This window comes from Oncorhynchus gorbuscha, unplaced genomic scaffold (assembly GCF_021184085.1).
Source record: "Oncorhynchus gorbuscha isolate QuinsamMale2020 ecotype Even-year unplaced genomic scaffold, OgorEven_v1.0 Un_scaffold_3917, whole genome shotgun sequence".
Classification (NCBI taxonomy): domain Eukaryota; kingdom Metazoa; phylum Chordata; class Actinopteri; order Salmoniformes; family Salmonidae; genus Oncorhynchus; species Oncorhynchus gorbuscha.
Window position 1 is genome coordinate 29,032 of NW_025748056.1, and position 10,774 is coordinate 39,805.

At 40.5% G+C, this 10,774-nt stretch overlaps 1 protein-coding gene across 1 annotated transcript in view; it reads left to right on the plus strand.

Moving 5' to 3' along the window:
• Nucleotides 1-9,604, plus strand: part of LOC124028254 (lysine-specific demethylase phf2-like) — a gene marked incomplete at both ends in the record, with an annotated part of 34,894 nt that extends 25,290 nt beyond the window's left edge. The window contains 4 exons of the mRNA XM_046340364.1: nt 1,070-1,441; nt 1,687-1,803; nt 9,232-9,350; nt 9,429-9,604. Coding sequence (XP_046196320.1) covers nt 1,070-1,441; nt 1,687-1,803; nt 9,232-9,350; nt 9,429-9,604 — 784 coding nt within the window. The remainder of the gene's footprint in view (nt 1-1,069; nt 1,442-1,686; nt 1,804-9,231; nt 9,351-9,428) is intronic.
• Nucleotides 9,605-10,774: the final 1,170 nt, after the last annotated feature.

Consider the following 10,774-nt stretch of genomic DNA (forward strand, 5'->3'; position numbering starts at 1 on the left):
TCGGTAGTGAGTGTTCCACTTGAGGACAGACACATTTTACACGCTTCAGCACTAAGCGGTTCTGTTCTGGGAGCTTGTGTGGCCTACCACTTCTCGGCTGAGCCGTTGTTACTCCTAAACGTTTCCACTTCACAATAACAGCACTTACAGTGAAAGGGGCAGTTCTAGCAGGGCAGAAATTTGACAAACTGACTAGTTGGAAAGGTGGCATCCTATGACGGTGACTCATTGAAAGTCACTGAGATATTCAGTACGGGCCATTCTACTGCCAATGTCAGAATGGGTGTGGCTGAAATAGCCGAATCCACTAATTTAAAGGGGTGTCCACATACTTTTGGCCATGTAGTGTATCTCTGTTTATATCAAATATATTATCAAGCATTTCGTACATATTAACCAGATGCTGACTGTTAGCACTTGGTGGTCTATAGCATTGAACCGAATCGCTCCGAATCATTTCACACTAAAATGTTCCTGTGTGGTACCAGTCCATGTGTCTAGATACGTATGGTTCCTGTATGGTACCAGTCCATGTGTCTAGATACGTATGGTTCCTGTATGGTACCAGTCCATGTGTCTAGATACGTATGGTTCCTGTATGGTACCAGTCCATGTATCTAGATACGTATGGTTCCTGTATGGTACCAGTCCATGTGTCTAGATACGTATGGTTCCTGTATGGTACCAGTCCATGTATCTAGATATGTGTGGTACCAGTCCATGTATCTAGATATGTGTGGTACCAGTCCATGTATCTAGATACGTATGGTACCAGTCCATGTATCTAGATACGTATGGTTCCTGTATGGTACCAGTCCATGTGTCTAGATACGTATGGTTCCTGTATGGTACCAGTCCATGTGTCTAGATACGTATGGTTCCTGTATGGTACCAGTCCATGTGGCTAGATACGTATGGTTCCTGTATGGTACCAGTCCATGTATCTAGATATGTATGGTACCAGCTCAGACTGTTGTCATGGTTGTGTAAAATATAAGGAGAGAAAATTGTGAAGTGAGTGTCCTCGGATAAAGACATCTTGATAACTGACCGTTTTGTTTTTTTCCAGAATGCGGCTAAAGCCATTAAGAGTGATTCGAGTAGCAAGGCTCCTGTGGAGGAACCCCCTGCTGCCCCATTAGAGCCTGAGGACCCTGCTTCCCCCTCCAGCCACCCCTCCCCGTCCCCGTCCCCTCCTCCTCGGGACAAACCAGCCAGGAAGAAGGCCTCCAAGCCACCAAAACCTCCCAAGGTCCCCAAACCTCCCAAGGTCCCCAAAGCGAAGGAGGGAGGGAAGAAGAAAGGGAAGAAAGAGAAGGAGGTCCCTGCTCCTCCTCCTCCTCCTCCGTCGAAGCCCTCCAGCCTGGCAGCTCTGGAGTCTCACGCCAAGGACATCCTCAGCAAGATGGACCAGCCCAAGAAAGGAAAGATGGGGGGCAAGGTGAGCTATTAACCTGTTTAACCATGTTTAACCTGACTGGGCCTGTAACAAACACACCCCTATAGGCCTAGATGGACCAGCCCAAGAAGGGTAAGGTGAGGGGGGGAGGGCGGCAAGGTAAGACCATGCAAGCTGACCTGTCCTACTCTACCTCATATCAAATCAAATTGTATTGGTCACATACACACGGTTAGCAGCAGTTACTTGTCACCTATATGATGTCATGTCTGTTACCTGCTTCCCAGGCGACTAAGAATGTCCTGAGCATGTCGGAAAAGGACACCTGTAAGCAGAACGACCTGGAGAAGTTTGAGATCCGAGAACAGAACAAGAAACAGACGGAAGCCAAGTGGAAATATAAGGTACGCTACAGGACAGTTTGAGTTAGGTCAGATACAGTTTGAGTTAGGTCAGATACAGTTTGAGTTAGGTCAGATATAGAACAGGTTGAGTTAGGTCAGATACAGGTTGAGTTAGGTCAGATATAGAACAGGTTGAGTTAGGTCAGATATAGAACAGGTTGAGTTAGGTCAGATATAGAACAGGTTGAGTTAGGTCAGATATAGAACAGGTTGAGTTAGGTCAGATACAGGTTGAGTTAGGTCAGATATAGAACAGGTTGAGTTAGGTCAGATATAGAACAGGTTGAGTTAGGTCAGATATAGAACAGGTTGAGTTAGGTCAGATATAGAACAGGTTGAGTTAGGTCAGATATAGAACAGGTTGAGTTAGGTCAGATACAGTTTGAGTTAGGTCAGATATAGAACAGGTTGAGTTAGGTCAGATACAGGTTGAGTTAGGTCAGATATAGAACAGGTTGAGTTAGGTCAGATATAGAACAGGTTGAGTTAGGTCAGATATAGAACAGGTTGAGTTAGGTCAGATATAGAACAGGTTGAGTTAGGTCAGATATAGAACAGGTTGAGTTAGGTCAGATATAGAACAGGTTGAGTTAGGTCAGATATAGAACAGGTTGAGTTAGGTCAGATATAGAACAGGTTGAGTTAGGTCAGATATAGAACAGGTTGAGTTAGGTCAGATATAGAACAGGTTGAGTTAGGTCAGATATAGAACAGGTTGAGTTAGGTCAGATATAGAACAGGTTGAGTTAGGTCAGATATAGAACAGGTTGAGTTAGGTCAGATATAGAACAGGTTGAGTTAGGTCAGATATAGAACAGGTTGAGTTAGGTCAGATATAGAACAGGTTGAGTTAGGTCAGATATAGAACAGGTTGAGTTAGGTCAGATATAGAACAGGTTGAGTTAGGTCAGATATAGAACAGGTTGAGTTAGGTCAGATATAGAACAGGTTGAGTTAGGTCAGATATAGAACAGGTTGAGTTAGGTCAGATATAGAACAGGTTGAGTTAGGTCAGATATAGAACAGGTTGAGTTAGGTCAGATATAGAACAGGTTGAGTTAGGTCAGATATAGAACAGGTTGAGTTAGGTCAGATATAGAACAGGTTGAGTTAGGTCAGATATAGAACAGGTTGAGTTAGGTCAGATATAGAACAGGTTGAGTTAGGTCAGATATAGAACAGGTTGAGTTAGGTCAGATATAGAACAGGTTGAGTTAGGTCAGATATAGAACAGGTTGAGTTAGGTCAGATATAGAACAGGTTGAGTTAGGTCAGATATAGAACAGGTTGAGTTAGGTCAGATATAGAACAGGTTGAGTTAGGTCAGATATAGAACAGGTTGAGTTAGGTCAGATATAGAACAGGTTGAGTTAGGTCAGATATAGAACAGGTTGAGTTAGGTCAGATATAGAACAGGTTGAGTTAGGTCAGATATAGAACAGGTTGAGTTAGGTCAGATATAGGTTGAGTTAGGCCAGATATAGAACAGGCCAAGACAGACAGTGAACAGACAGGGGGAGACAGACCAAGGCAGATGGTGAACAGAGAGAGGGGAGACAGGCCAAGGCAGATGGTGGACAGAGAGGGGAGACAGGCCAAGGCAGATGGTGAACAGAGAGGGGGGACAGGCCAAGGCAGATGGTGAACAGAGAGGGGAGACAGGCCAAGGCAGATGGTGAACAGAGAGGGGAGACAGGCCAAGGCAGATGGTAAACAGAGAGGGGAGTGTGGTGGAGGTACCTGTACCAGACAGGGGGGAGACAGGCCAAGGCAGATGGTGAACAAAGAGGGAAGACAGGCCAAGGCAGATGGTGAACAGACAGGGGGAGACAGGCCAAGGCAGACTGTGAACAGAGAGAGGGGAGACAGGCCAAGGCAGACGGTGAACAGAGAGAGGGGAGACAGGCCAAGGCAGACGGTGAACAGAGAGAGGGGAGACAGGCCAAGGCAGATGGTGAACAGAGAGAGGGGAGACAGGCCAAGGCAGACTGTGAACAGAGAGAGGGGAGACAGGCCAAGGCAGACGGTGAACAGAGAGAGGGGAGACAGGCCAAGGCAGACGGTGAACAGAGAGAGGGGAGACAGGCCAAGGCAGATGGTGAACAGAGAGAGGAGACAGGCCAAGGCAGACTGTGAACAGAGAGGGGAGACAGGCCAAGGTAGATGGTGAACAGAGAGAGGGGAGACAGGCCAAGGCAGACTGTAAACAGAGAGGGGAGTGTGGTGGAGGTACCTGTACCAGACAGGGGGGAGACAGGCCAAGGCAGATGGTGAACAGATCGCCAGGTGGAATCAGTGCCATGCCAGTGAACAGCAGAAGGGGGGTTCTGAGGCCCAAAGGCCTTTTCCTTCACATCTGGTCTGGGAGTCTTAACTCAGCATTTAGTCCCCATAAAGTCAAATATATCACTAATGTACTTTATTTTTAGCTTTTTCTTCTTAGCTTTCAAAATAGCATCAGACCAAACACTCTTCACTCAGCTCCAGGTTGGACAGTGTCCTCAGGTCTCTGCTGTCTGTTGGCTAGAGCTCCCTCCGTATAGCGCGGAAAAATTAAACCGTAAGCAGTAATCTCTCTGGTTAATTTTGGTCAAAATTAGGCTGTTAGAAAATGTAGTTAAGTTATGGAAAATTCAGACTAGTTAGTTAAGATACAGACTAGTTGGATAAAGAATAATTAAGTTAGATACAGAGTAGTTAGTTAAGTTAGATACAGAGTAGTTAGTTAAGTTAGGTAAGATATAGAATAGTTAGTTAAGTTAGGTAAGATACAGAATAGTTAGTTAAGTTAGGTAAGATATAGAATAGTTAAGTTAGGTAAGATATAGAATAGTTAAGTTAGGTAAGATATAGAATAGTTAGTTAGGTAAGATATAGAATAGTTAGTTAGATAAGATATAGAATAGTTAAGTTAGATAAGATATAGAATAGTTAAGTTAGGTAAGATATAGAATAGTTAGTTAGGTAAGATATAGAATAGTTAAGTTAGGTAAGATATAGAATAGTTAAGTTAGGTAAGATATAGAATAGTTAAGTTAGGTAAGATATAGAATAGTTAAGTTAGGTAAGATATAGAATAGTTAAGTTAGGTAAGATATAGAATAGTTAAGTTAGGTAAGGTATAGAATAGTTAAGTTAGGTAATGTATAGAATAGTTAAGTTAGGTAAGATATAGAATAGTTAGTTAAGTTAGGTAAGATATAGAATAGTTAGTTAAGTTAGGTAATATATAGAATAGTTAAGTTAGGTAATGTATAGAATAGTTAAGTTAGGTAAGATATAGAATAGTTAGTTAAGTTAGGTAATATATAGAATAGTTAGTTAAGTTAGGTAATATATAGAATAGTTAAGTTAGGTAAGATATAGAATAGTTAAGTTAGGTAATGTATAGAATAGTTAAGTTAGGTAAGATATAGAATAGTTAAGTTAGGTAAGATATATAATAGTTAGTTAGGTAATATATAGAATAGTTAAGTTAGGTAAGATATAGAATAGTTAAGTTAGGTAAGATATAGAATAGTTAAGTTAGGTAAGATATAGAATAGTTAGTTAAGTTAGGTAATGTATAGAATAGTTAAGTTAGGTAAGATATAGAATAGTTAAGTTAGGTAAGATATAGAATAGTTAGTTAAGTTAGGTAATGTATAGAATAGTTAAGTTAGGTAAGATATAGAATAGTTAAGTTAGGTAATGTATAGAATAGTTAAGTTAGGTAATGTATAGAATAGTTAGTTAGGTAATATATAGAATAGTTAAGTTAGGTAAGATATAGAATAGTTAAGTTAGGTAAGATATAGAATAGTTAAGTTAGGTAAGATATAGAATAGTTAAGTTAGGTAATGTATAGAATAGTTAAGTTAGGTAATGTATAGAATAGTTAAGTTAGGTAAGATATAGAATAGTTAAGTTAGGCAATATATAGATTAGTTAAGTTAGGTAAGATATAGAATAGTTAGTTAAGTTAGGTAATATATAGAATAGTTAATTTAGGTAATGTATAGAATAGTTAAGTTAGGTAAGATATAGAATAGTTAATTTAGGTAATGTATAGAATAGTTAAGAGGGTAATGTATAGAATAGTTAGTTAGGTAAGATATAGAAGAGTTAGTTAAGTTAGGTAATGTATAGAATAGTTAAGTTAGGTAATATATAGAATAGTTAATTTAGGTAATGTATAGAATAGTTAAGTTAGGCAATATATAGAATAGTTAAGTTAGGTAATATATAGAATAGTTAAGTTAGGTAAGATATAGAATAGTTAAGTTAGGTAATGTATAGAATAGTTAAGTTAGGTAAGATATAGAATAGTTAGTTAGGTGAATGCACCAATTTGTAAGTCGCTCTGGATAAGAGCATCTGCTAAATGACTTAAATGTAAATGTAAATGTAGTTAAGTTAGGTAAGATATAGAATAATTAAGTTAGGTAAGATATAGAATAGTTAGATACAGAATAGTTAGGTAAGATATAGAATAGTTAGTTAAGTTAGGTAAGATACAGAGTAGTTAAGTTATATACAGAGTAGTTAGTTAAGTTAGGTAAGATATAGTTAGTTAAGTTATATACAGAGTAGTTAAGTTAATTTAGGTAAGATAGAGTAGTTAATTTAGTTAAGATGTATAATAGCTGGGTTAGATATATAATAGCTGGGTAAGATATATAATAGTTTGATGTGAAAATCAAAGGTAACATAGAATAGATTGAGTCAAGCCTGTCTTGGCCTGCTTTAAAAACACATGGAACAAAGTAAACATGATAATGATGGATAAATGGAACAATGAACCCAATTCAAGCTGGATGCTGTTTCAAAGAAGATACAAATGGTTCTGTTCTATTAAATCTGGAGAAGCTGAGAAGTCCAGCAGAAAAGCGTGGTATAATGGTAAAGTGATTAACACACTATCGATCATAGTAATCAGCTAAACTAACACTGCGGTTTTACTCACAATTAGAGTGGTGGAACTGTTCAAAGCTTCTAGAACCCAGGCCCAGCCAACCGTCTCAGTCCTCACAACTATGTCATATCCACAACATTCCACCCATAAGCATTCACATCTGCCCCGCGGTCCTGCTGGTGGGACGGGGTCCCAAATGCTACCCTATTCCCCTATAAGGTGTAGAGGACTCTGGTCCAAAGTAGTTTGCTACAGCGTATAGGGCTCCATGTAGGCTGCGGTCCTGCTCTCAGGAGGCTGTTGTGTCATTATAGCTGGATAACATGGGATGGGTTCTGGAGGACAGCTAGGTTGTAGCGAACGGAAGACATTAGTCGGCTTTAGTTTCGTGGAAACTTGAATGCCAAAGTGTTCCGGTTGTAATGTCTGTAGTCATTCCAAGGGTCCTGGTCCCTCTAAAGAGTGGAACTAGCTGCAGCTCAAACACTAACACATGGACTGGTAGATGGAGATACAGAGAAACTAAGGGCAGATCAGACCACATCTTCTATAGGACCTGGTAGATGGATAATCACAGACCACATCTTCTATAGGACCTGATAGATGGATAATCACAGACCACATCTTCTATAGGCCCTGGTAGATGGATAATCACAGACCACATCTTCTATAGGACCTGGTAGGTGGATAATCACAGACCACATCTTCTATAGGACCTGGTAGATGGATAATCACAGACCACATCTTCTATAGGACCTCGTAGGTGGAGATACAGAGAAACTAAGGGCAGATCAGACCACATCTTCTATAGGACCTGGTAGATGGATAATCACAGACCACATCTTCTATAGGACCTGGTAGATGGATAATCACAGACCACATCTTCTATAGGACCTGGTAGATGGATAATCACAGACCACATCTTCTATAGGACCTCGTAGGTGGAGATACAGAGAAACTAAGGGCAGATCAGACCACATCTTCTATAGGACCTGGTAGATGGATAATCACAGACCACATCTTCTATAGGACCTGGTAGATGGATAATCACAGACCACATCTTCTATAGGACCTGGTAGATGGATAATCACAGACCACATCTTCTATAGGACCTGGTAGATGGATAATCACAGACCACATCTTCTATAGGACCTGGTAGATGGATAATCACAGACCACATCTTCTATAGGACCTGGTAGATGGATAATCACAGACCACATCTTCTATAGGACCTGGTAGATGGATAATCACAGACCACATATTCTATAGGACCTGGTAGATGGATAATCACAGACCACATCTTCCATAGGACCTGGTAGATGGATAATCACAGACCACATCTTCCATAGGACCTGGTAGATGGATAATCACAGACCACATCTTCTATAGGACCTGGTAGATGGATAATCACAGACCACATCTTCTATAGGACCTGGTAGGTGGAGATACAGAGAAACTAAGGGCAGATCAGACCACATCTTCTATAGGACCTGGTAGATGGATAATCACAGACCACATCTTCTATAGGACCTGGTAGGTGGATAATCACAGACCACCTCTGTTTCTCTGATGGACTGGAGACCCTGGTAGATATATATTTATCTATATATTTATATATATTTATATACTACCATTTAAAAGTTTGGGGTCACTTAGAAATGTCTTTGTTTTTGAAAGAAAAGCACATTTTTTGGCCATTTAAAATAACATCAAATTGATCAGAAATACAATGTAGACATTTTTCATATTGTAAATTACTATTGTAGCTGGGAACGTCTGATTTTTAATGGAAGATCTACAGAGGCCCGTTATCAGCAACCATCACTCCTGTGTTCCAATGGCACGTTGTGTTAGCTAATCCATGTTCATCATTTTAAAATGATAATTGATCATTAGAAAACCCTTTTGCAATTATGTTAGCACAGCTGAAAACTGTTGTCCTGATTAAAGAAGCAATAAAACTGTCCTTCTTTAGACTAGTTGAGTATTTGGAGCAACAGCATTTGTGTGTTTGATTACATGCTCAAAATGTCCAGAAACAAAGACCTTTCTTCTGAAACTCGTCAGTCTATTCTCGTTCTGAGAAATGAAGGCTATTCCATGTGAGAAATTGGCAAGAAACTGAAGATCTGGTTCAACGCTGTGTACTACTCCCTTCACAGAACAGCACAAACTGGCCCTAACCAGAATAGAAAGAGGAGTGGGAGGCCGCGGTGCACAACTGAGCAAGAGGACAAGTGTCTAGTTTGAGAAACAGACGCCTCACAAGTCCACAACTGGCAGCTTCGTTAAATAGTACCCACAAAACACTAGTCTCATCGTCAACAGTGAAGAGGCCACTCCGGGATGCTGCCCTTCTAGGCAGAGTTCCTCTGTCCAGTGTCTGTGTTCTTTTGCTCATCTTAATCTATTATTTTTATTGGCCAGTCTGAGATTTGGCTTTTTGTTTTCTCCCTTTGCAATGTTATAAATATGTTGTATGCCCTTCTTCCTCTAAAACATGACGTTCTCGTTGTTGTTCATATCCGTTACAGAACAGCAAACCAGATTCCTTACTGAAGATGGAAACTGAAGAGCACAAGTTTGAGAGAACGCCACTATCAGGCAACAAAGACAAGTTTTCATTCTCATTGACACACAAGAAGTTACTAGGGTAAGTATACTGTGTACGTGTATTGTGTCTGTCTGTGACTGGCACCTGTTCCTTACTGTCCTGTGCCCCCCCCCCCAGTTCTAAGCTGAAGCCCCAGACCAACTCCAGTGTGTTCAGCTCGTTACAAAACCTAAAGGAGGACAAGACCAAGCCGGTGAGAGACGAGTACGAGTACGTGTCAGACGAAGGAGAGCTGAAGATTGATGAGTTCCCCATCAGGAGGAAAAAGAACGCCGTCAAGAGGGACTTATCCTGTGAGTACTACTGACACATAAAGATGACAGACTACTACTGGAGAGAAAATGGTCCTGTGACTACTGACACATAAAGATGACAGACTACTACTGGAGAGAAAATGGTCCTGTGACTACTGACACATAAAGATGACGGACTACTACTGGAGAGAAAATGGTCCTGTGACTACTGACACATAAAGATGACAGACTACTACTGGAGAGAAAATGGTCCTGTGACTACTGACACATAAAGATGACAGACTACTACTGGAGAGAAAATGGTCCTGTGACTACTGACACATAAAGATGACGGACTACTACTGGAGAGAAAATGGTCCTGTGACTACTGACACATAAAGATGACAGACTACTACTGGAGAGAAAATGGTCCTGTGACTACTGACACATAAAGATGACAGACTACTACTGGAGAGAAAATGGTCCTGTGACTACTGACACATAAAGATGACAGACTACTACTGGAGAGAAAATGGTCCTGTGACTACTGACACATAAAGATGACAGACTACTACTGGAGAGAAAATGGTCCTGTGACTACTGACACATAAAGATGACTGTCTCTGATTTACTCGTTGTTGATTGACTGTCTCTGATTTACTCGTTGTTGATTGACTGTCTCTGATTTACTCGTTGTTGATTGACTGTCTCTGATTTACTCGTTGTGGATTGACTGTCTCTGATTTACTCGTTGTGGATTGACTGTCTCTGATTTACTCGTTGTGGATTGACTGTCTCTTCTGATTTACTCGTTGTGGATTGACTGTCTCTTCTGATTTACTCGTTGTGGATTGACTGTCTCTGATTTACTCGTTGTGGATTGACTGTCTCTGATTTACTCGTTGTGGATTGACTGTCTCTGATTTACTCGTTGTGGATTGACTGTCTCTGATTTACTCGTTGTGGATTGACTGTCTCTGATTTACTCGTTGTGGATTGACTGTCTCTGATTTACTCTGTGGATTGACTGTCTCTGATTTACTCGTTGTGGATTGACTGTCTCTGATTTACTCGTTGTGGATTGACTGTCTCTGATAGGATTACTCTGATTTACTGTGGATTGACTGTCTCTGATTTACTCGTTGTGGATTGACTGTCTCTGATTTACTCGTTGTGGATTGACTGTCTCTGATTTACTCGTTGTGGATTGACTGTCTCTGATTTACTCGT